Source organism: Delphinapterus leucas, chromosome 4, assembly GCF_059928025.1.
Source record: "Delphinapterus leucas isolate spDelLeu-1000000601 "Yukka" chromosome 4, BTC_Dleu_Yukka2, whole genome shotgun sequence".
Classification (NCBI taxonomy): Eukaryota; Metazoa; Chordata; class Mammalia; order Artiodactyla; family Monodontidae; genus Delphinapterus; species Delphinapterus leucas.
Window position 1 is genome coordinate 72,486,000 of NC_143132.1, and position 25,651 is coordinate 72,511,650.

A 25,651-nucleotide genomic window follows, 5' to 3' on the forward strand; every position below is an offset into this window, starting at 1 on the left:
TGACAAGGAAATTTAGTTATTTCTGAGATAACATTTTAAAGTAATAACTAGAATTATGACTTACAACATTATACCGGAACATATAAGATTTTTGGGGTTCAGATCCTGGTTCAGCCACTTAACTGGTTGTAAGACCTTGGGTGAATTACTTAATTCCTTTAATCTTTAGTTTCATCATCTATAAAATAGGAATATCAGTTTTATTTATCTTGTGAGGATTAAATGAGATAATGCATGTAAACCACTAAGCACATGATAAACACATTAAGTGGTCATCATTTTTATATTGTGATGGTAGAAGCATGGGAGAAGACTAGTGTAGCTGGAATGCAGAGCAAAGAAGAGAGTGACATAAAGTGATCTGATGCAGAGATCAGGGTCTGGAGGTCTGTGTTTTGAATTTTATCCTAAATGCGTAAGAATCTATTGAAGGGTTGTAGGTGACGACATCCAATTTTTGTAGTCTGCTCTAGTGGCACTGAAGAAGATGGACAAGTGTGGGAGCAAAGTTGATGTGGGTAGAACAGGAGGCCACTGCAGATTGATGATACTTTAGATTAGAATGGTAGAGATGGAAGATGTACACAAATATGAGTGTGACCTAGGGAGTAAAATAACAGAACTTGGTGATGAGTAGGTTATGGGAATGAAGGAGAAGGAAGTGTGAAAGATGACTTCTGAGTATGTGGCTTGTGCCACTGGATGGGCTGTGGTGGTGTTTATATTAGAAAAATTGAGGACAACTAATTAGTAGGGGATTGGTCAAATTAAAACTGTACATACATATAATAGGATGCCACTTAACCAGGAAAAGTTACATAGCTGAGGAAAGATGATCATATGTAGTATGGATTAGAGAAAGGTTAGACAGGTATACCTTGGAGATATTGTAGGTTTGGTTCCAGACCACCACAATAAAGTGAGTATTGCAATAAAGTGAGTCACTGGATTTTTTGGTTTCCCAGTGCGTATAAAAGTTATGTTTACACTATATTGTAGTCCCTTATGTTTGCAATAGCATTATGTCTAAAAAAATAATGTGCATACCTTAATTAAAAATACTTTTTTGCTAAAAAAATGCTAACCATCCCCTTAGCCTTCAGTGAGTTGTAGCAGTAATGTCAAAGATCATTGATCACAGATAACCATAACAAATAAAATAATAAAAAAACAATTTGAAATATTGCAAGAATTACCAAAATGTGACACAGAGACATGAAGTAAACAAATGTTGTTGGAAAAGTGGTGCCAATAGACTATCTATGCAGGGTTGCCATAAACCTTCAATTTATAAAAAATGCAATATCTGCAAAGTACAGTAAAACAAGGTATGCCTTGTAAATAGCATGGAAAAATATATACCCATGGGAGAATTCCTGAATAATAAACAACATGAGAATGAAGGAATAAAGTCAAGTATAAATATGTGAGTCATTTCATTAAATAGAATAAATTAAATTGTTCCATCCTCTGGACCCTCTCAGATTGGGTTAAATCAGAAAATCCAGCTATATGCTGTGTATAAGAAGTAAACATAAAATAATATGAAAAAGAAAGCTTGAAAGTAAAGTGACAGGTAAAGAGGTACTAGGCAAATGCAAACCAGAAGAAAGGAGTGGCAAGCAAAAAGGAGGAATAGCAGTATTAACAGCAGATGTGGTAGAATTTAAGGTGAAAAGTACACTACACTGTATGATAAAACTTCAATACATAGGAGATATAACAATGATTACAAAAGCTAGGAGACCTTGGTAAATAGTGATAATGGGAGACCTCTTTCATAGTTGGACAAATCTAGTAGATAAAAAATAAGATCATAAATAAAAAATAATACAACCAGTGCTTTTGGTTTAATAGATATATACTAGATCTTTATACCCCTCAAAAAGAGAATATACATTTATTCCTATATCTAAGGAACATTTGTAAAAAATTGACCATGTACTTGGCCACAAAGAAAATTATTACACTATTCCTTAACCACAGTTCAGTTAAATTAAAAATAAATATTAAAAGATGACTAAAAAAACTTAATTAAAAAATTGCACTAGATATAAACCCTTGATATGACCCCTGGGTCTAAAAGAAAATAAAAAATGAAATTATATACAAACTGTCTAGAAAAGGATAGAAAGGGGAACACATCTTACCAACCACTATGGAACATAATGAAAGCTGTTTTGAGGAAAAAATAATGACCATAAATGCATTATTATTAAAGAACAAATGAAAGAAGAATTAAGTACTCACTAAATTAGACTACATTAATATAAATTACAGAACGACCAAGGATTTGAATGCAACAAGACAGTGAAACAGTGGAAGTACAAAGGAAATCCATAGCAGAACTTTAAAAAAATAATCTCAGAGTAGCAAAGTCCATTCTGTGTACAACTTAAAGCTCAGATGACATTAAAAAAAAAAAAAAAGAATTAATTACCTAAAAGGACAAACAGTAAACTGGGAAAAAATATTTGCAATTCAAATCACAGAACTAATTTTTTAAATATATAAAGTGCTTCTACACATCAATAAGAAAAAGACCTCACCAACTCAATAGAAAAATGGGTGAATGATAAGAATGAAAAGTTTTGGGACTTCCCTGGTGGCGCAGTGATTAAGAATCCACCTGCCAATGCAGGGGACACAGGTTCGATCCCTGGTCCAGGAAGATCCCACATGCTGCGGGGCAGCTATGCCCGTGTGCCACAACTACGGAGCTTGCGCTCTAGAGCCCGCAAGCCACAACTACTGAGCCCACATGCTGCAGTTACTGAAGCCTGCGTGCCTAGAACCCGTGCTACTCAACAAGAGAAGCCACTGCAGTGAGAAGCCCGCACACTGCAATGAAGAGTAGCCCCTGCTCGCCGCAACTACAGAAAGCCCGCGTGCAGCAATGAAGACCCAACACAGCCAAAAATAGATAAATAAATTAATTTTTTAAAAAAATGAAAAGTTTTGTAGTAAAGTGCTTATTATTGAGTTCTGGTTGTAAGTCCTTTGTCAGATCTATACTTTTTTACTGCTTTCTCTCAGTCTGTGGCTTTTATACTTATTTCTTAAACAAGTGTGTTTTTTTTTTTTTTTTTTGGCCACACCGTGAGGCATTTGGGATCTTAGTTCCCTGACCAGGGATTGAACCAGTGCCCCTTGCATTGGGAGTGTGGAGTCTTAACCACGGGACCGCCAGGGAAGTCCCTAAATATGTGTTTTGATGAATGGAGGTTTTTATTTTGATGCAATCTAATTTACCATACTTTTTTCTTTTATAGTTTTGCTTTCTGTATCCAGTCTAAAAAATACTTGCCTCATATGTTTTCTTCTAACAGCTTTATAGTTTTAGGTTTTACATTTACATCTCTGGTACATCTCAGTTTTTGTGTAAGATACAAAGTAGGGATCAAGGTTCTTTTTTTTTTTTCCCCCTCCATTGGCATTTCCTGAAAAGGCTTCTCTTTCCCACTTTAATTGCTTTGGCATCTTTGTAGAAAGTCAGTGGACAACATATGTATGGGTCTGTTTCTGGACTTTATGTTTTCTTGCATCAATCTCTTTGCTTTTATGCTAATACCACACTGTCTTGATCACTTTATCTTTACAGTTCGTCTTAAAATCCGTGTAAGGGTCCAGCTTTAGCCTTTTTCCAGATTGCTTTGGCAATTCTAGGTCCTTTTGCATTTTCATATAAATTTTAGAATCATTTTGTCAATCTCTACTTTTAAAAAACTTGCTGGATTATGATTGGGATTGTGTTTAATCTGTATGTTCATTTGGGTAGAATGGACATCTTAACGGTATTAAGTCTTCTAGCCCATGACATGGTATATTTTCCATTTATTTGGGTCTTTAATTTTTCTCAGCAATATTTTATAAATCTTAGTGTACAGGTCTTGCATGTATTTATTTATTTATTTACGTGGTTGCGCTGGGTCTTAGTTGCAGCAGGCGGGATCCTTAGTTGTGGCTCACCAGCTCCTTTAGTTGCAGCACATGTGCTCCTTAGTTGCAACTTGCAGGCTCCTTAGTTGCAGCCGCTGGGCTCCTTAATTGTGGCATGTGAGCTCTTATTTTTTTTAATGTATCCCTAAGTGTTTCATATTGATGAAACTGCTAAAAACAATTTTTAAAACGTTATCTTCCAATTGTTTGCAGTTAGTATATAGAAATACAATTGATTTCTGTAAATTGACCTTGTATCCTGTGACTTGTCAGACTCACTGGTTTTAGGAGCTTTTTTGTAGATTCTGTGAGAATTTCATAGAAAGTCATGTCTGTAAGTAATGACTGTTTTATTTCTTCCTTTCCAAATCGTATGCCATCTTTTTCTGCTTTATTGCACTGGCTAGGACTTCTAGTACGTTGTTGAATAAAAGTAATGAGAGAGGACACCTTTGCCTTGTTCCTAATCTTAGGAGGAAAGCATTCAGTTTTTCACTACTGTTTATGATGTCAGTTGTAGGTTTTTTGTAGACGCTCTTTACCAGGTTAAGGAAATTCCCTCCTATTCTTAGTTTGCTGAGAGCTTTTAATCATAGATGGATGTTGAGTTTTATCAGATGCTTTTCCCTATATCTAAGGAGATGATCCTGTCTTTTCTCATCTTTATTCCTTTAATGGGACCCAAACTGAAGGAGCAGCACCTAATCTTCAGACATGTCAGTCTCAGGGCCACATGATGGCTCTTGAAGTTTCAGCTTGGTCATGAGATAAATTCATTTCTCTTTACAGTGAATCATATGACTACATTTTTCCCCCTGGAAGGGGCAGTGAAGCCACATGGTAATAGGTAGTTCTGTATAATCCTCTTACAGGGAGGACACCAAGTAATTGAGATCAGTGATACAATTGACCACACACATCATTCTTTTTTTTTTTTTTTGTCCCTCCTGCTGTAGCATATTCTTATTTTAGCATTTCTTATTTCATCATTTTGAACTATATTTTCTACAATTTTAAAGTACTTTATATATTTGAAGCTCTTTTCATCTCCAAAGCATTATATTTCATTTTTTCCTGTAGTTTTTGGCAATATACAACTTGTTACTGTTTCAAATATTTTTTTCTTAGAAATTTAAGTACTAACTTTGAATTAGATAAGTTCCCACTACTAGCTCTCCACTTTATTATGCAAATGAGAAACCAACTTTTTTAATACCTACAGAGAGGGCATAGTTCAGTGAGAAAGATTTTTGTAAACAATGCATTTTGAAAGTTCATCTTCTAATTCTACCTTATTAGCATGCCAAGCCCATGAGCCTCTCCCAGCTCTTTGCCATCTAGAGTAGATAACCCCCCATTTCTCCTGAAGCTAAATCCTCTGATAACTAGAGGGCTTTGTGCCTACCTTCTTGTTCATACACAAGTCTCAATACATAGTCTCAATACACACTCCACCTGACAAGTGAAACCTTTAACCTACACATGTTGAAGAAATGTGCTCCAAACTCAGCCTTGTTTAGACATTATCTCTCAATCCAAGAAAGCCTGTTAACAACCAGACTCTTCATCATCACATCCTCTATTTTTCTATCTTAGTCACTCCACACACATCATTCTTAATTACATATATGTAATAAGGTTGTGTGTGCGCGTGTGTGAACATTAATATATTAAAAAGAAGAAAAAGATCTGGAAAGACAAACTGAAGTATATCTTTTATCTGTATTTTGCAATTTTTATTTTAAAATTGATTTATAATTAAGAAAAAAGTTTCTTTTTGAGAAAAATGTAAATTTGGTCTCATTTAATGCTGTATTTTAAATATGATTTCTTGTTTTAGATACTCAGAATTTTTGAGCTGGAAAGGACCAATTGTATGTCCTATTTAGTATTTCCTGTCCACCTCACCTCTCAGGTTTATGGATACATAAACTGAAAAGCAGAAATGGTTTGTTACAAGGTCATGTAGACTGGTAGAAGATTCTTCTAGAACAGGACATTATCTGAATATCAGAAAGCAAAGAACGCTTGAGAAATAGTTTCTAAGAATCTAGTTTAAAGTAGCCCTGTAGGGACTTCCCTGGTGGTGCAGTGGTTGAGAACCCACCTGCCAGTGCAGGGGACACGGGTTCGATCCGTGATCCAGGAAGGTCCCACATGCCACAGAGCAACTAAGCCCATGCGCCACAACTACTGAGCCTGTGCTCTAGAGCCTGTGAGCCACAACTACTGAGCCCTCATGCTACAACTACTGAAGCCCTTGTGCCTAGAGCCTGTGCTCCGCAACAAGAAAAGCCATGGCAATGAGAAGCATGTGCACCGCAACGAAGACCCAACGCAGCCAAAAATAAAATAAGTAATTAAAGAAGAAAATAGCCCTGTAATCGTTTTAACCCGGGGAATCACTAAAATACAAAAAACGCCTGAGAAAAATCCATTCACTCTTTTACAAATGTTTATTGAGTACCTACTACTTTATCATCCAGTCCACAACTGGGATTTTGAGTGGTACAGTGAATGTTTCTAGATTTTTAAACGATATGTATTACGATATGAAGGGTGAGTGAGGATGTAAAGGACATGAAGAATTATCAAGGCTCTTTTTCTCAATTTCGACATCTGAGAGATTTGAGGTAGTGATAATAACAGCTAAGATTTATTGGCTACATATAATTTGCTAAGCACACTTTTGTGCATTTTACATTTATTGTCACTCTCAACAACTTCATAAGGTGGGTACTATTGTTATCTGTAGTTTATAATTGAGGAAATCAAGGCACAGAGAAGCTATGAAAATTGCCAAAGTCATCTGGCCAATAAGTGGCAGAGCTACAATTTGAACTTGACCAGACTTAACTTCAGAGCCTGTGATCATATTGCAAGGCTATGTTGTTTTCTAATACCACAATTCCTTCCTAAATAAGAATTGATTCTAGGTCAAATATGTATATAAGAAAATAAGTTAGGCTTAAAAATAAGGGGCTAAGTCATTTTAGGTAGTTAATAAACACAGGTTTAGCAGGTTAAATGGAAAACAGTGCTTTCTGTTATCTTCAGTTTTCTTGTGTGTTTTAGCTTACTAGTTACAAACATGGGCTTTAGACTAAGATCTGGGTTCAGATTCTGGCTTCACCACTTCCTAGTTTTATGACCTTTGACAGGTCAAAGGTCAGTAAATGGAAGCTGCTGTTTGTTGTTGGTTTGGAAAGCCTGTGGTGATGGCTACATTTCTTTTTCTTTTCTTGATCAGGTGGATTTGTTTAAAAAGAGTCTTCTGTTGATTCCTATTCACCTGGAAGTCCACTGGTCTCTCATTACTGTGACACTCTCTAATCGAATTATTTCATTTTATGATTCCCAAGGCATTCATTTTAAGTTTTGTGTAGAGGTAAGTTAATATACTGCCCCCCCCTTTTTTTCCCCATTTATTTTGTGATTGACCAGATGGTATCTCAGCTCTAGGATAGAACAACAGAAGTCAGTACCACAGATGATCATTTTCTGTCATGTCATGTCAAAAATGTTGGCAGAGAAAAGGACAAGAGGAATCTCCAGGTGGGAAGAGGTAGCTGTCCACGATCTGGATCCCTCTCTGAGATACATGCCCTGTTTTGGATTTCATCAGATTTTTTTCTGTCTTTCCCTTAAAACTACATTTTGAATGTGGATAGAAATCATTTTCCTTGGTTTCTCTTAGAGCTAAAATTGGCTTGTATCTTCAAAATAACTTCTGTAGAGTGTATTATAGCCAAGAGAATCAGCTGGCAAAATTAATGAGTTCAGTTAATACGAGTTCAATAAGATGGTGGGATACAAAGCAAGAAAAATCAGTATGTTTCCTGATTCTCCCGCACAGTTAGAAAATGTAAATGAAAACAGAAAGATTCCATTTTCAAAAGTAGCAAAGACATGAATTACCCAGGAGTATACCCTAACAAAAAATGGGGACATTCTTTGAGATGAAGACTCTAAAGTATTTAAAGGAAATCTGAATAGATGGGAAGACAGGCACACTCAGTATCGGAAGGAGATTAATTCTCCCTAAACTAATATAAACTGATTTCTGTCCTAATCAGTTTCCCAGGAGGATTTTGAATGAAACCTGATAAGCTCATCCTAGAATTCATATTGCAAAATTCATGTGCATGAACAGCTAAAATAGTTTTGAAGTAGATCAAAACTGAACAAAGGAATATTTGGTCTACTAGATGTCAAACCATATCACAAAGTTTTGAAAATTAAAGCTATTTTAATTATATTGGTTTAGGAATAGACAAGTGGATTGGTGGAACAGCATAGAGAATCTAGAAGTAGCTCATGTATATGTGGGAACTTAGTATATAATAAAGTTGGGGACGGACAGGCTATTCGATATATGCCATTGGGAAAATTAGCTCTCTATTTGGAAAAGTAAAATACAGGTTCTGTTTCATACTATTTATAAGAACAAATTCCAGATGGAATAATGACCTAAATATAAAACACGAAGAGTGTGGAAGGTCTTATACAGAACCAAAAAAAGCAAAAGACATAAAGGAACAGATTGATAAATTTGACCGTGTCATCATTTAAAACTTCTGTCTGTCATAAAGTTAAAAGGGATAGATTTGGAGAAAATGTTTGTGACATAGATAATAGTCACTATCCAGAATATAAAAAGAACTACAAATGAATAAGAAAAAGAAGGATCTAATAGAAAGGGACAAAGGATAAAATAAGTGATTTTTAGGAAAAATGCAAATAGCCATTAAACACATGGAGAGATGCTCAGCCTCACCAGAAATATGGGAAATGCAAATTAAAACTACCTCAGGGTTCCATTTTTTTGCCTATTATGTTAGGAAAAGTTTGATGTTACTAAAGTGGGTGTAAGAAACAGGCATTCTCAATTTCTGGTGGAGTGTATAAATTGATACAGCCCCTTGGGGAACAATTGCAATTCTAAGTGCCTTATAAATTAAAAAGACACATATCCTATTACATACCAGTTCTGTTTCTTGGTATATACTACATAAAAATACTTGTATATGCACACAAGAATGGGGCATACACCAGGATGTTCATTGCAGCATTACTGATAATAGTGAAAAGTCAAAACAACCTAAATTTAGCTCTACTAACAGACTAGCTAAATACATACATACACTGTAGTATATTCACAATATTAAACTGACCATAGCAGTTAAAAAGAATATAGTAGATCTTTGTGTCCTAACGTGGAAAGATCTCCAAGACATACTGAGTTTGGAAAAGCAAGTTGCAGAATGATACTATATATGGAAAGAAAATACGAATATGCAGATACGTGTATGTGTGTATGTATGTATGTATGTATATACAGACACATACTTGTATCTCTACATGTACATACATACTTCTGCTCCACCTTCAGGGGGTTAATTCATGTAACCTCTGACTTCACCCTTAGAAAAGATAGGCAGAGAAAGATACACAAAGAGGTGGAGGGCATAAGGGAAAATTAGGAACTTCAGTAGGCTTCATCTTGGTAGAGATTTCAGCAGTGGACTTGACTGTATTTAGTATCCAGGATGGGTTTTAAGTATCACTTTCTAGAAGCTGAATGATACTTTTACCTGCAGCCCTCAAAAACATGGAGTATATCTAAGGCTAGAATGTTTAAATTTCATTTCAGTTATTAATGATTTCTGCCATGGGTTCCTTCCCTTTGTTGGGCATTGGCAGTAATTAAGGCTTTCTTTTTGTTTTGCCAGTATTTATTTAAGTTTCAAATTCAGCAAGTTGACTTACTCCTGCAAAAGGCTGACCATCTCATAAAAAGATCTAATTAAAGCATATACCAGTGTCCACAGTCTAAGTGCATACAGTACAGAAGGTCTGAGTCCTTCACTCTATAAATTGAAAAAGGTCTGAAATCAAGTTCCAGCTTTAAACTCTTTAATGCATACTCTGCCCAGTGGTGGGGCCACAGCCTCCTCCTTTGCTTCTGTCTGCTGCGGGCAGGTTCCATTTTTCACCAACTGATGGAACACAGCATCTGTGTTGTGGTTTCTTTTTAACCAGAATATAAGAAAGTATTTGCTGACTGAAGCCAGAGAAAAAAATAGACCTGAATTTCTTCAGGGTTGGCAGACTGCTGTTACCAAGGTAAGTAAGTGATAAAAATGAAAACCCAGGCATGTCAAGGGGCTGGAATTGTCTAAGGGGTGGGTGTCTTTAAAAGCACATGAAGACTGATCATGAAGATACCAATAGAGAGCCTAGAGGCTGCAGGGAGGCAGCTCAGAGTAAACCTCAGTTCAGTATTCATCACCTGGCTGCCCAATTTCCCACTGCCTGCTGGGGCAAATAAATTCAGTCATTTCATCCTGGGGGCAGCTGCTGATGATATAGTTGCTCTGTTGAAAAAAAGGAAAAAAAAATTTTTTTGGTGGCACCTGCCTCTTGCCTCATGGCTCTTATTTCCAGATGACTCATGTAGACCCAGAGAAATACTGACATGACTATTTGGATTCACTAAGGGAGCAAGTGTACTGGGCTGCTTTCCAGGCATTTGGGGAAGACAAGTGGCCTGAGTGCTTCAGTCTGAACAGTCTAGAAGCAGCACTATGTTTGGCCATAGACATAAAAGCTGTATGCGGGGCAGAGTGAGCAGGCCTAGCCTCTTAACCCTGTCACAAATATCAGTGTCTTCCGTTTTATGGGCACTGCTTTGTTTTCATAGTGTTTTTCTATGTATGATCTCATTTGATCCTTATAATCTGTGAGGTAGGCAGGTCATTTAGGGATAAGCAGCTCTTTATTGTAGATGAGAAAGCTGAATCCTAAGTGTGAACTTCCCCAAAGGCCATCAAAACTATTGACAGACTCTGAAGTCTTTGAACTCAGGTCTATCCAGATCAAAGACACTGTTAAAAAGGCAGGGTCTTGATATAAACCTTTAACCCAAACCCAAAGGGACAAGGCTTATTTGTTTATCCTTGAACTGTACTATATGCTAACTTCTAAACTTATGTTTTGTATTTTAAATAACCTAGTATATTAGTTCAAACCAGAACTGAACTTGTGAATATTCTGAATTTACCCAGTAGTATATCCAGGTATTCTAAATTTAATCAGGATCTTTCATATTCCAGCACTTTAGGCAGAGTACAGTAACCAGTTCTTTGGAAAACATACTGCTTACCTTTACCATGTCTTTAAAAGAATAGGACAGAGTTGTGAAATATGAGATGAAAAGGGAAGACTGCCAAGCAGCATTGTTACTACGTATTCAGAGTCCAGGCCATGCGCTGCGTTCTCTGATCCACAATTCCATTTTGATTCCATTGTCAGTGAATTGATAGCAAAACTAATTATCCAAATGGAAGTTTTAAAATAGGATTTTATTTGATTTCCCACTTCTCATTTAGGCAAAATGTTCTAATTTGTGGTTGATTGATAGCTCTTTTCATGGCCGGATGCCTCCATAAACTCAAACACTTTGAATACCAGAGGTACACACCAGCTGTCTTGGATACAGACAAGTTTCCTGTCTCGCTCATTTTTCCATAAAAACAGCTTTTCTTATCTGAAGAGGAATACTTGGTTTTATTTTAATGATCGTTTTGTTTTTCCCCGTAGTGTATTCCACAACAGAAAAATGACAGTGACTGTGGAGTATTTGTGCTCCAGGTAAAGAAATAGTTTTTTCAGTATTTACAATTTATAAATTAAATTTATTGGGTTTAGGGAGAAGTGGGATCCCTCTGATGTATACAGGTACTAGGTACAGGTAACAGAACACTTTTCCTCCCAACCCTCCTTTGTTGTTGGGAAGCAGTAGTTCTGCATTTTCATATATTATCATTAGGAAGAATCACCTTCTAAGGCTGAAGATGAATAATTGGTATCATCCATGTCTTATCAGAGGCTATTGGTAAGCCACATTGGAGACTGATGTGAATTTGTCTGTTTCATAGACCCTTGGCATTGGTAGTATTAACTATATTTTTCTAACCATTGGTAGGTGGTCTTTAACCACAGAGTAAAACCTAATTAGATTTTAAATAAGGGCCACATTTAAACACTGTGCTTTCTCATGCTGTAGATCTTAGGTCTCAAAGGGCTATTGAAAAAGTTGTTATACATTTATGAAGGAAATTATAGTACATAATCCATGAATTTAGAGATTTCCGAAGATCTTGGAAGATGGGCTCACTCATATGACTCACGTTTGTAAACAAATTCAAGTTCTCACTTAAAGGCCATGTTAGGTCTGGCTGCATTCTCAGCAGATTTCACCTTTAGAAGAACTGGAGCCCCTTCATTGGTTTTGCTTTTCACAGTATTGAGTGGGGAGGGAGGGAGAATCCCAAGACATATACTTGCCTGGAAAATTGACTATAATTTGGAGGTAAATGTTTTAAAACAGTTTTACGAGTTTAAACAAACTTTAACATTTGCCTTAGACCCTATTCTATTAGGTCTGCGTCTAGTAAAATACATTAGGCTGGTACATAACTCCACGTGCCACTTAAGTGTTTCTGGGACCTTTGCAGTACTGCAAGTGCCTCGCCTTAGAGCAGCCTTTCCAGTTTTCCCAAGAAGACATGCCCCGAGTGCGGAAGAGGATTTACAAGGAGCTGTGTGAGTGCCGGCTCATGGACTGAAACTCAGCAGGGACTCTGGGAAGTCTGACCAAGTTGGAGCAGATGGTTTGTTACTTGAATCTCCAAACACTTATTTGAATTTTTACAGATATTTCAGATCAGTGGTGTTTGGCCACTGTTGTTACCTCAAATTTATTTTCTGCCCTTACTCATTTCCCTAGTTACTATGTACTATTTTTTAATGTTCAGTTTGGTTTCATTTTTAATTTTATGGATTCTGTGTGTGTGTGTCCCCCCCCATATTTAATATTTATTATCCAAACGCATGCATATAGACAGAGCATGCAGTGCAGAGTATTAAAAAAAAAAAAAAAAAGCCTAGTAGATTTGGTGCAGCTTTTGAAACTTAGTTAGATGTGAACTGAATACAGGTTTAAATTTTAATTCCAGAACCTAAAAATGCAGGATGTTTTTGATACAGCGTAACTCTGAGAATAGTAGATGTTCCCTGGGGCATAAAGGGTAGCTAGAAGGGGTTTCAGACAAAGCCAGTCCTGTTTTATTTTTACCAGCAGCACCTTTCACTGACTTCCCTCTCCAAGTGAGTCACATTCTTTTTGAAGGGTGAAAAGGAAGTGGCCATAAACTGACTGGTATGTTCTATTTACGGAGGCACACTTGTAAGCACAGTGCCTGCTTTGGGAAGAGTTGATTAAGGTATGAGAAAAAGACAGCGACCTTGAGGGTCCATTTATCTTCACACATGAGAGATTTCAATCTTGGTTTTAAGAAGCATTTATAATAAATGCTTTAATCTTACAAAGGCTTTTGCTGGAACACTGATTCCCTGGATTTTTCTGGTTTTGACCCATTAAAAAATTAGTATCTGTCAAAACTAGTGGTCAAACAAATGAGAATTCAGCCTTTCTAACAGCAGTTGTTTCCCATATGGAAGAAATTCAGATTTGCCAAATACCTTTCTATTTCAAGGGTATTTAAAATATAAACATTCAAAACCGAAGACTGACTTCAGGTATTTTGCATGTGGGTGGAGAGGAGAGAACAGGAAAGGTATTAAGGGAGACATGAAACTGGGGGAGTACAGCAAATGTTATGAGTTTTTTCCCTCTTATTTCTCTAGTGATCTCAACAGCATGCAGGGCTCATCTGCCTCTGCTTGACCAACCCTGAGACTCTAGCACAGGAGTCCTTTTTTTTGCTTCCATGAACTTCATCTTCTGGGGGAAGGCAGAAGTGGCCCTGTCCTGATTTATTACCCTTGGCTGCATTAGGATTAAAGTAATGGATCTTGCATCTTTAATCTAACAAAGTTTTGTGATATTGGAAACGAAAGGAAATAGGGAAAGATGCATGTTAAACTACATCTTTTCTGAACTGGGGGAGGAAAAACAACAAACGTGTATACAAGAAATTCAGAAGCTTGTACAGAAAAATACCAAGTAAATGGCAGAAGATGCTTTGGTTTATGCCTCGTTAGGTGTGAGGTGTTGAAAATAAAAAGCTAAAATGTGCAGTTTAACTTGGCCATAAGGTAGGGCTGACTGCCAGCAGTTGAGGGTGGAGTCAGAACATGTTTACATGCAGGGTTCCCATCCCCAGACATTCCAAGCACCAACACCAATGTTTACATTGTAAACAGCCCCAGCACTTTCCTAGTCCCTCAGACTCAAACTCCTTAGTATAATATAAAACCAGGTCAGTATTTCTTATTGTGCTTCAAGTCATTAAAAAGACTGATATTAGAGGCACTTTGTGCTGCTACAGGTAGGGTTGTATCAGCATTAGGAAAGGTGACAAAATGGGTTGGGTGTCTTCTTGAGGTTTTCAGGCATAATTATACAAACATGAGATTTTTCAAACCTGTATGTGAGACATTTGCCTTTTTTTGTGTGTGTGTGTAATGGGTAACTAGACTATTGATTAAAAATGTCTTATACTTTAGAGCTCCGTATCTCATATCTCACTCTCTGACAGAAGGAGGCATACAGAAGAGACAGAATTGTGTTCTGGCCAAAATCTTAATGCCCAAAGTTTCAGTTGCCATTTCCTCCACTCTGAGAAATGGTCATGCTCTTAACAGGGAGGCAGAGAGAACCTAAGGTGAGCTGTCCCAAGTCCAGGGTGCCTTTCATGTCCAGTTTAGTAGGGCACCTTGAGGTACATCGTCCAGCATGCTTTAGCTTAAATGTCAGATATTTTAAGTCTGGTTAAAATGTTTCTCTGTTGTTCACGAGACTTGCTTCAGCACACATAGTTGCTTCCCCCCATCTTGAGATTAGGTGCAAACCTCTATTTAGCCCAAGCCCTAAGTTTAGAATGGCCTTTATCCTGATGTTTGCAATAATGGCTTCCTTGCAACAGAAATTTTGGAAATACAGTCTGGGCTGTTGGTAGAAGAGACAGGCATTGTTTTACTCTCACTAGCTTGGCACTGAGTTGTTTGGGTGCCCTCAAGGTGGGCAGACCTTATGCTTTTGGGGTTGAGGGCAGGCCTTATCAAACTAAAAGCTGCTTATGATGTGCCTTCAACAAGCTGCTCAGTCCTCTCCATCAGCAAATTTACCAGTCTGTAGTTGCTTTTATCCTTTTGTTAAATCTATAGCAATGAATGTAGATTTAGTTCAACTTTTAGTTCTACTCAAGAATCATAGAGAACCAACCTTCTCTTAAGGAAGGGATGCACTTAAGGAAGGGAGAAGCAGCAGTTGCTGCCAGTAATCCCCAAATCATTTGTTTTGGCTTTGCATTTTGTTTTCTACTTATCATTGAATATGATTAACATTGGTCACCTTGAATTCATAGTTGGAACAAAATAACAGACCTAACTGGGACACAGCCAGCACTAGCCTAAGTTGAGCTGCCCCTTTTCTTTGCAGTTGTGGTATACTACTTCCCTGGGTTAGAAGGAATAATTGGGAGCTCTGGGTGAATCAGACTCTTCAGGCGAGAACCAGTGTGTTAATAGCGTGAATTAGATATCCTGATTACCTGCTCTGCTTAATTGTTATGCAACTGAACTAATCAGCAGGTGTAAAGCACATACTTTGTTATGTGCTAGGCTCTGCCTCCTGGCCTGTAGATAATTAAGAAGACCTAGGGAATGCCATCAGAAGTGCTAATTGTATTTGGGTGTTAACAAAAGCAAATCTAGACAAGCTGTCCACTTAAATGGTACCTTTTGGTTAGAAAAAAATTATTTAAAGATTGTGATCATGTAAAAATCACTCAAACCTTCTAGCAAAAATATTTTTTTGAAAAATAAACTAAATGCCTTTATAAATGTGTGTTCTCTTGTGTTGGATAAAATGTACTGTTTGGTAATTTTTCCCAGTGACATACCAGTCACGACAAGGCTCATCTATTAACAGTGAGCAGTGTGGGCTCTAAGCAGCCCACACTGTCCATTAGTAGCATTTTTTGCAATGATGGAAATGTTCTGTATTGGCATCCTACAAATTCCATTATCTACAACAGCCATTAACCACAGGTGTCTATTGAGCATCTGAAATGTAGCTAATGTGACTGACTGAGGAACTGAGTGTTTTAATTTAGTTAATTAGCTACATGTGGCTAGTGGCTAGCAATATTAGTAACTGTCAAATTAAAATGGACATGCAAATTCTGCATACATATTCATAGATTTCCCCCAAAAAATGTGTTCCAGAGTAAAGACGGCTTCAATGTCATTATCAATCATTGGTGAGGAAACACAGACAATAAGTTGGTCCAATTTTATTGAACTCTGTTACAGAAGACAATTCAAATAGGAACCACTGTGGTTTTAATGCCTATAGAAATCTGAGTTACGTTTTACTGCAAAATATAAAATACATTAATTCAAACTACAGTGTAAAAAAGATTTTAATAATGAATTGTATGTCCTCATTAAATTAGATATTTGCAAATGTTTTCCTAAATACAACTAATTTAGAGATATCTTTCTTTTAAAGTTCAAATAGCCAGTTTAAATTTGAGAAAACATACACTTACTGTAACATGAAAGATGTTCAATTGAGATACTTCAGCCCCAACTTCACAAACTACTGGAAATTAGGAGATACTTTGTTGCTAGATGAAAAAATACCACTTACATCAGGGAAAATTATACTAGACTACCAGTTTAAAATGAGCAATAGTTCACATAATATTAGAGAAATTCTCTCTTGCCTTACAAATGCAAAATAAATCCTCCAGACTCCCTTCTCTGTAGAGACCACCAGCTCACTACCCAGGCTCTGAAACTCAGCACAGTTAGCTAGGGAAAAAACGAGACAGACTTCAGTATGAGAATGAGCCAAAACATTTCCCGAGGGAAGCATTTCTGATTTTGATTTTGTTACGTATTCTCTTGATCTTTAAGCTCTTTTTTTTAAAAACAAAACAACCCCACTCAATTCCCAAGATCAGTTTGGAAATGAAAAAAATAGATCTGCTGGCTCTCACAGCAACCTTCATCGTGTCAAGGCACTGGTTTAACTCACATCTCCTGATATTTCCTGCCCATTTCCTACCGACAGCGTCCCCCTTGCCCTAACAGAAGTTGAGGTTCCCTGTAACACTGACCCTAGGTTTTTTTTAGCGTTAGCGAAAACATATTTTGAAAAATGTGTTTAGTAAATACCCTTCAAGTCCTGACCTAATTTCCTGATATAAAAAGCACATAAGAAGTGGTGTCCCCTGCGACTGTCTAAGGCTTACCCAACTATTTAGGAAGTTCCCTTGACTCTAAGTTTGCCTTTAGAGATTAAAATTCAACATAGAAAAAAATTCAGTTATCAAAATCTATTCCTAATTTAGAGTAAAGCTACATTACACAGCAAAACTCCACTTATTAAACTTTATCTTATGCAAACTTAAAATTTTAAAAATAGTAATTCCAGGCCCCACGGTAGACCATAAACCTACTTAGATGCAAACATGGTAAACACTTAAAAATTTTTTTTCCATTCTTCCTAAAAGAAGTGTGTTTTGGCTGATAGAGCAACATAACACATGAAGTCTGTTGCTAAGGAACACAGTTTTTGACCTGGCAACAGAAATCATTCTGGTAATCTGACACACAACCAAGATGTTAAGACTATAGAATTAAAGGCATTCTTTTGGATTCTGTCCTTTAATAATTTTTTAAGTGGAAAACCATGAAGAGCCTTCCAGCTCAGTAGAGACATATTAAATAAGGCTTGGTAAAAATAGGCAGGTTCGCAGACCTTGGGAATGCACATCAAATTCAACAGGCCAAAGGAGTGAGTTTTTCATGACGGGGCTCTCACCACTCACTGGTTTTGGGCCAGTTTTCCATAACCTCCTCTCCCAGCATCGTAGTCCTGACGATACTCATCTCGTACCTTAATTGAAAAGAACATGTTACAGTATAGAGATGAGTGTAACAAACATGCTTCCTAAAATGTGTCAAATAACTACGCCTTTTCAGGTGTCATTATGTGAACATTTCAAGCAGAACAGAACATAATTAATTTTAAGCAACTGATAATATAGCTCAACTGCCCTGCAAAATTATTTAAGACTACCTAATGGTGTTTTACCAAACACGAGGTTCATACTCAGCATTCAAAGATAGCACGTTGCAAAGAATAAACTATTTTAAAATAAAAATGTAAAAGTCATTTTAGTGCATTTTGCTTTTGTTCAACACTCTTGGCAGGTGGAGAACATTTAGCCCCAGCAGAAGTCCAATAATGGTTGCTTGTGATGTAGATAATACACTACTTAATGGTTTTTAAAAATAATTTATCATCACTTCTCAGCCTTTTGGCTAAGATCAAGTGTAAAAATAATTTACCAACCCCAATGGGTGGTTTTCAGATTCACTTCAAGCCAAGGTTATAGGCACAAAGTTATTTTCAAAAGAGCAAATACAAATTGACAAAACACTTGTCATTTAGGACTGGAATCCCAGGCAAAGGCTGAACCCAGAGCACCTTTCTGCATACCTGGCCCCCAGAACGCCCACGGCCATACTGCCTGCCCTCCTTAAAGCCTGCGTCCCAGTCTGTGCGAATGATCCGGTCATCCAGACGAGTTCCATTTATGTACCGCATGGCATTTTCTGCATCTGCTCTTAAATAGTATCTTAATTATATTTATTAAGGAATTAGCATTTCTCCAGATATTTTTGTAAACAGAGGAAGCAACATCTAAATGAAGCTAAGAAAAAGTACAAAAACGAATCCAACCAGATGGAGTTCAAAGACAATAATTTGTCTTGCACAGGCCTGTTTGAGATTGGTCCAGAAGCGGTCAAAAATGACACTTATCCGTGGCTACACTGATGATTTTTTTTGATAATCCCGTTAAGTATCTGGTTCCACTGTCTCCATATTTTGGTTTGCAAAATATAAAATATGTTCAGTGCAGGTTTTAACCATGAACTGTTATCCAAGAAAACAGCATCTTTGGGTTCCCTGAATATGAAGCTGTATATTCAATAACCTTAAAAAGAGGTCACGGTACATATGAATTGCCATTGCATTTCATTAGAAGGAAACACTCAAAATATCACTCACATTAGTAGTTCCAAATCAGATCTACTAAATCTGTCTTTGGGGTGCTATTAAAAAAAAAAAAATCTCTGTAAGTAATACTTATGATCATTAGCTGGGTTTAGGAAATACTGATCTGGACTTTTTCCCGTTGTCTTTAATTACACAGGTAGGGAAACACTGAAATTCCAGTGTCAGCATCTACACAATGCCTAGCACAGTGGGCATTCAATAATTTTTTGTTGAATGAAATGAATGCTAAAGGGCAAACTGAGGAAGAAAACACTAACAATGAACGGTAGCCTTTCTTTCAGGTATCTGCCATCATGATTGTTGATCTCTGACCTTCAAGGCAGATGCAAAAACGCTCCAGTTCTTAGAGACTGGTTATTATCTAGTATTTTCTTTGCCTTTTCTGTCCCCTGTGAACTATTTTACAGTATTGCCACCAGAGGCAAAAGTAAAACCTAGGCACTCGTCCCTCGTATCTGAAGGAAGAGTGGGAGAAGCTTGCAGAATCCAGAAATCAGATACCGAAATCAAAAGTGGGGCTTCTGGGACTTCCCTGGTGGCGCAGTGGTTAAGAATCCGCCTGCCAATGCAGGGGACACGGGTTCAATCCCTGGTCCAAGAAGATCCCACATGCTGCAGAGTAACTAAGCCCATGCGCCACAACTACTGAGCCTGCACCCTAGACCCCACGAGCCACAACTACTGAATCCCATGCACCGAGAGCCCGTGCTCCGCAACGGGAGAAGCCACTGCAATGAGAAGCCCGCACACCGCAACGAGAAGCCCGCACACCGCAACGAAGAGTAGCCCCTGCTTGCTGCAACTAGAGAAAGCCCGGGCACAGCAATGAAGACCCAACGCAGCCAAAAAATAAATAAATAAATAAATTTACATATTAAAAAAAAAAGTGGGGCTTCTGGTTCAAGCTGATAGAGCACGTTTTCTTTACTTCTCAAGGCCCCCATTAAAACAGAAAAGAAACACATATACAAAGAGGAGAAGAGACCATAAGCAGACTAGAGATTCAACAGAAGGTGAAGAGTACTAGTGGATGAAACAAAGTCACAGTACGAAATACCCCTGAAAGGGCTTAAAGGAGACAGCAAGCCCAGGAGGCTCTTTTTTTTTTTTTGGTACGCGAGCCTCTCACTGTTGTGGCCTCTCCCGTTGTGGAGCACAGGCTCCGGACACACAGGCTCAGCGGCCATGGCTCACGGGCCTAGCCGCTCCGCGGCATGTGGCATCTTCCCGGACCAGGGCACGAACCCCTGCATCAGCAGGCGGACTCTCAACCACTGCGCCACCAGGAAAGCCCCCAGGAGGCTCTTAATTCCAAGTTGAATAACAAGTGAGGCTGCATATAGGGTTTAATTAAAGGTGTCTATGTGGGGAAAAGACCTGTTAACAGAAAGGCATTTAATCCCAGGCAAATAAAAGTAAAATGATAGGGATCTGAACTGTCTGGAGGAACTAGGGCATTGTCTTTAACATTAGCAAGCCAAATAAAATCCCTTTTCATTCTAGCATTTGAGAAACCCACATGTCCCAAAGGCAAGGCAGCAACTTAAGAAGTTCTGCCTGGGGACTTCCCTAATGGTATAGTGGTTAAGACTCTGCGCTCCGAGCGCAGGGGGCCCGGGTCTGATCCCTGGTCAGGGAACTAGAGCAGCAACGAATCGTGTGCTGCAACTAAGACCCAGCGCAGCCAAATTAATTAATTAATTATTTAAAAAAGTAGTTCTGCCTAGATCCACATAGTCTTTTTTCCCCTAATTATGATCAGAAATCCAGGGATCACCAGAAACTGAAGGAAATTTTACGGCATAAATACAACCAAAAGAAACAATTCAGGGCACAGAAAAGAAAATTCAAGACATGGTAGATCAGGTCTGGAAAATTTCTCAAACAAAATGACCGAAAAATATTAGTTAAACAACAAAACATCAAAGGATAAATCCAGAAGGTCCAATATTTGGAGTTTCCAGGGAGAGAATACATGGTCACAGGTAAATATAGCTTTGGTTTTGACCTATAAAATCAAGCTATATACATCTACATAATGAAATACTATATAGTTGTTTTAAAAAGAGGTAGATCTACATATGCTAACATGAAGCAATTTCTAAGATAGGTGAAAAAAAATGAGTGCATGCAGTACGCTACCACACATCCATAGGATTACTTCTGGAAAGACCCACGAGACTCGTAACTGATTGTCTCTGGACTTAGAATGGTATAGGGCTTTTATTTTCACTATGCTCTGGACATTTTGAAACACCATAAGCATATACATTTTCAAAGATTATTTTTCTTAATCAACTATGAAAAAAATGGATTTCAGAAAGAATGTTAATGTTAATAGCTTTCCCAGTGTAACAGTACAGGCACACTGGACAGAAGGAGAGGCAGAGATAAGTGTAGGGATGCTAATCAACGAATATCCTCACTCATCTTGTAAAACGGTACCAGCCACTCTGGGCGCCACCTCTGGCCAACAGCTACATCAAACACACAGGAAGGATACTCCACAAAGCAGAACCCACATGCTGTTTTCTTCATTTTATCCAGGCCCATGATGATTTTCTTTATGTCACCACTTTTGCTGAAGAGTTCATAGATTTGTTCTTCAGTTGTATAAAAGGAAAGATTTCCAACATACAATGTACAGCTTTTCTTCAGTAATTTTTCCTGTTCTTCATTGTCACCCTAGAATTTCCAAGAGCAAAGTGAAAAAAGAAAGGCACAAAACAATGTGAAGCGTATGCTCCAAGTTATATTTTTTAAAAGCATGAATATACATGGGTACCACACACAAGAAACAGGTAATATGTCTGCCTCTAGGGAGAATCAAGGGACTGCAAGTCAGATCTCCATGTATGGAAGTCTCATTTAATTCTCAGAGTTGAATGAAGTAGGTCCTAATTTATTATCCTCATTCTACCTGAGGGAGTAGCTTGTCCAGGGTCACACATCTAATCAGTAGTTGTAGCTGGAATCCAAACCCAGTCTTATCCCCAATCCCATACTTCCTTAAAAGTTCACAGGACAAGAGTCATTTTAACGATACATTAAAAATAGGTTTTCCAGGACTCTGGAATGAGACATTAAATAAAGTAGATTCACTTTATTACTGCTGTTACTGATTTGTTAAAATTCTGGTCAAGAAGCATTTTCCTTTTTCCTTCTTTTCTCACACATACAAGTCATGTCCCACCAAACAGCCTACAGTTTAGGACAACTGGTATAAGTACTTATTTAAGGTACGATAATAATGTGGATCCCATTCAGGAAACACTGTAGAAATTCTACAAGACAGTATCTTACTACTATCTAAATGAAGCTATAGGCTTTAGACTGCAGAGATAAACAACAGCAAAAGTTGAATCCTTTCACTGTTTTAATGTTGCAGGATGCTTGAAATTCAGGATGGTTATGATGTGGAACTTTCTAAAGTAATGAGACCTGTAAAAGTGATAGAATGAAAAATCATGCCTGGCATACAGTAAGCATTTAAAAACAGTTGACTGCGTGAAAATCTAAGATCCTTCTCAATTTGACCTCAAATTTCCATTTCCCTACCCTACTAATGCATTTTAAACATTCTCCACACCTACCTTCTTCTGTATGTGACTCCTCCTTTCCCCGTCACAGGGAATTTTCCGAATCCTCACAGCCCCTCCCTTTCCACTCATCATTTCTGCCTAGATTATGATCACTTACCTCCATTGTAAATCTGTACATTTACAGTCCTTCCATTTACAATCCCATAATCCCTAGAGGATTATGAAGTCTTAGGGTGTGGAAACTGTCTTCCCTCTCTAAGGTTTAGCAGAAGGCTTCAGCAACAGCACTCAATACAAATTTACTAAACCACCACTAGTTAATGAGTGTCAGTCACCTCCACCCCATCCCCGCCTTTGCTGATACTGAAGAACCCACCTTTAATAGCTGTAGCCTCCCCCTTTCCCACAGAATCTGCTGTGACGTGGGCCAAACGAAAATTTCCCTCTTCAGAAACCCAGCAGTTCTCCGATCTTGACATCCAGACACTTAACATGCTGGTCCCCCCTCCACACACTCCAAGGGCTCCCTAAAAGTGGAGGCAGGGCTCAACTGTGTCTGCCACTCACCACGTACAACTTGTGGAGGGCCGTTTAGCCCAAGGAGAGGACGCGAAACGGCAAAGCGCAGTTTGGCTGATGTAACTGAAAATTTAAAAATAATTAAAAGCCCCGGTATCTGGGTCAGGATGGCGCCTCCACATGCTCCACGTGTCAAAAAGACACCAATTTCCCTCATCACAAAGTCACCTTCCCGCGGCACCGTTCGGGAAAACCTGAGACGCCACTACTACTGCCGCCCGTCTGCACTGCCCCGGGGATCAGGCAGCGGCTGCTAGGGAATGTGAGAGAGAGCCTCAAATTCCCTGCCTACGAGAGAAGAGGATTCCATTCCACAGCAGGCACCGAGGCTTCCCTTCGCGTTTCGGGATACCAGGGAATGGGAGACGACACAATGAGACAAGAGCAAACCAATTCTCAGCCTTCTGGCCCGGGGCCTCCCCTTCACGCTGCCCCGCTTGCCTCACCCGGAAGTGCTGGTCCCGGTACTGGCTCAGCTCGACGTAGGAGTCGCTGCGCAGCGCCTTCAGGAGGCCACCCGACATAACGCACAGATTTCGGTCGAGGACGCCGCCACTGCGAGAAAAACGAAGCCGCCCCGGCGGTAGCGGAACCGGAAACGCTCGGAGGCCGCTGTGAAAAGTCGAAATCCCGTGCTCCAATCCCAGCGCGGCAGTGTCGTCACCCGGCGGCGCCGGCGCAGACGTGGTCCGTAGTCAGGCGTCGCCGATCAGAAGTGAGACCGGCGTGCTCTGGATTACGGGGCGCTCCGAGGATGATTCTACGGCGGCTGCTGGCCGCCCTGTTGCACAGCCCGCAGCTGGTGGAGCGTCTCTCTGAGTCGCGGCCCATCCGGCGTGCGGCGCAGCTCACCGCCTTCGTACTGCTGCAGGCCCAGCTACACGGGCAGGACGCGGCCCGGCGCCTGCGAGCCCTCGCGGCAGGGGCCGCGGGCTCCCTGGGCTGCCGCGCTGCGCGCTTCAGAGACACCTTCATTCAGGAGCTACGCCGCAGCCTCCGGGAACGCCCGCGGCCACCACCAGGTAGCCAGAAGGGCCCGGGAGCAAACCCCTAAACCCAGGCCGGGCAGAGTCGAGGTCGCCTGCTTTCCCTTCCGGGCTCGACACCGGCCTCGGCGCTATGAAGTCATCCCGGACACTACGCATGGCTTGGAATCCGGACTCAGATGGTCCGCCTACAGAGGTCCCGCTCATCAGAGAGCCCAGGCCATACCGACACCCCTGGTGAAGGGAGCCCTGTGATCGGTCGGGACACAGCGTATAAGAAAAGCCCCCGAAGCCTGACAGAAGTAAAGACTGGTACCTGATACACCGCGCGGGCAGAGAGCCATGGACCAAAGTACAACCGGAAAGAGGGTCTGCCCTCTGAAATGGGACTAAAACTAGTGATGGATGCTGCTGCCTGTGCACTGATATAGCAGGACAGTACTTCCAGGGGAGATCCTGGATGAAAAGAGAATCCTGCAGTTGCCAAAATCCTCTGATTAAATGTGTGAGCTGAGTAATGGGTATTGTTACCGGACAAGGTTCTTTTGCCCCATGCGTAGAAAGCCAAACGCTGAGATGCAGAGGTTTGCAGCAAAGAGAGGGTTAACGGTCAAGGCAGCTAAGGGAGGAGGAGAACTAGTCTCAGATCTGTCTTCCCCAAGGCAAGGGGCTTCGGGTATTTTGGGGATAAAGAATAAAGAAGCAGGGCGGCCTGAGACGTTGGGGAGCGTGGGGAAAGGTGATTGGAGAAAGGTGTGATAATTGTAGTTCCGCACAGGTGTAACTAAGCCACATGCATCTGCAGCTTGAAAGATGGAGGCTTTAGCACCACCTGCCTCTGCCGGTGGAGTTTTCTGCCCTCTGATGTCAAAAGGTCAGGAGCATGCCCAGAGCTTGAACTAGACACAGCCAACTGCAAATTCCTGGAAAACAACTCCATCAAACATCTTATTGTTTAGGCTTTGTGCTGCTTGGAGGCCTTGTGAGTCTTAAAATGACCTTGATTAGTGAAGGCAGGTGAAATGGATTGACTCATTACCCGTGGCTTCAGTGTGAGCTCCCTACTTCTCTGGCAAGGTGGATTTAGGATTCCTGGGGACCTGTAGGCCTATGGTAATAGTAGTTAGCACATATTGAGTACTTACTCTGTACTGGGCACTTGCTAACTGCACTCTGTGTGGGTTGTCTCACTCCTTAAGACAACTTTCATATGAGGAAGTATAAGGCTACTTAAGTTGCCCAAGGCCTTACAGAGTGGAATGTGAATACAGGTGTTTGACTCCAGGGCCCAAGTCCCTAATCACATTTACCCTGCAGCATTTACCCTAGCCTTCAATGCCTCCCTTCCCTGCCACCAACCACCATCATCACTGGGTGTTAGGACAACTGCCTACCATGGAACAAGCTACCTGGATTCCTTGTCCCTATTTTAGAGGGTCTGGGATGCACTGTAAAGACTATGCTCCAGCTAACAAACCCAC

General features: G+C 39.6%; 3 protein-coding genes across 16 annotated transcripts in view; 2 read left to right on the forward strand and 1 right to left on the reverse strand.

Moving 5' to 3' along the window:
- SENP5 (SUMO specific peptidase 5) overlaps positions 1-23,586 on the forward strand; it is a 48,527-nt gene extending 24,941 nt beyond the window's left edge. For 3 of the 12 annotated variants that reach the window (XM_022568778.2, XM_089910006.1, XM_089910005.1), the window contains 4 exons: positions 7,190-7,327; positions 9,982-10,065; positions 11,542-11,592; positions 12,459-23,585. In XM_022568778.2, the coding sequence (XP_022424486.1) occupies positions 7,190-7,327; positions 9,982-10,065; positions 11,542-11,592; positions 12,459-12,569 (384 nt within the window). In that variant the 3' untranslated portion in view covers positions 12,570-23,585. Of the gene's footprint in view, positions 1-2,641; positions 4,328-5,779; positions 7,328-9,671; positions 11,593-12,458 lie in introns of those variants that run through there. The other 9 variants (XR_002643897.2, XR_016392906.1, XR_016392907.1 and 6 more) reach the window with 9 other exon arrangements.
- The window catches only part of NCBP2 (nuclear cap binding protein subunit 2), a 29,871-nt gene extending 6,081 nt beyond the window's left edge, over positions 1-23,790 (reverse strand). The window contains exons 1-5 of one of the 3 annotated variants that reach the window (XM_089910034.1): positions 22,657-22,974; positions 21,567-21,748; positions 18,482-18,620; positions 17,808-17,875; positions 65-16,785 (exon numbers count right to left, since the gene is read on the reverse strand). In XM_089910034.1, coding sequence (XP_089766160.1) covers positions 16,782-16,785; positions 17,808-17,875; positions 18,482-18,620; positions 21,567-21,748; positions 22,657-22,737 — 474 coding nt within the window. In that variant the 5' untranslated portion in view covers positions 22,738-22,974 and the 3' untranslated portion in view covers positions 65-16,781. Of the gene's footprint in view, positions 1-64; positions 17,876-18,481; positions 18,621-21,566; positions 21,749-22,656; positions 22,975-23,630 lie in introns of those variants that run through there. The other 2 variants (XM_089910035.1, XM_089910036.1) reach the window with 2 other exon arrangements.
- On the forward strand, positions 23,663-24,692 carry NCBP2AS2 (NCBP2 antisense 2 (head to head)). The gene has a single exon (XM_022568870.3). The coding sequence runs from the start codon at positions 23,939-23,941 to the stop codon at positions 24,236-24,238; it is 300 nt and encodes a 99-aa protein (XP_022424578.1). The 5' UTR covers positions 23,663-23,938; the 3' UTR covers positions 24,239-24,692.
- The last annotated feature ends 959 nt before the right edge of the window (positions 24,693-25,651 follow it).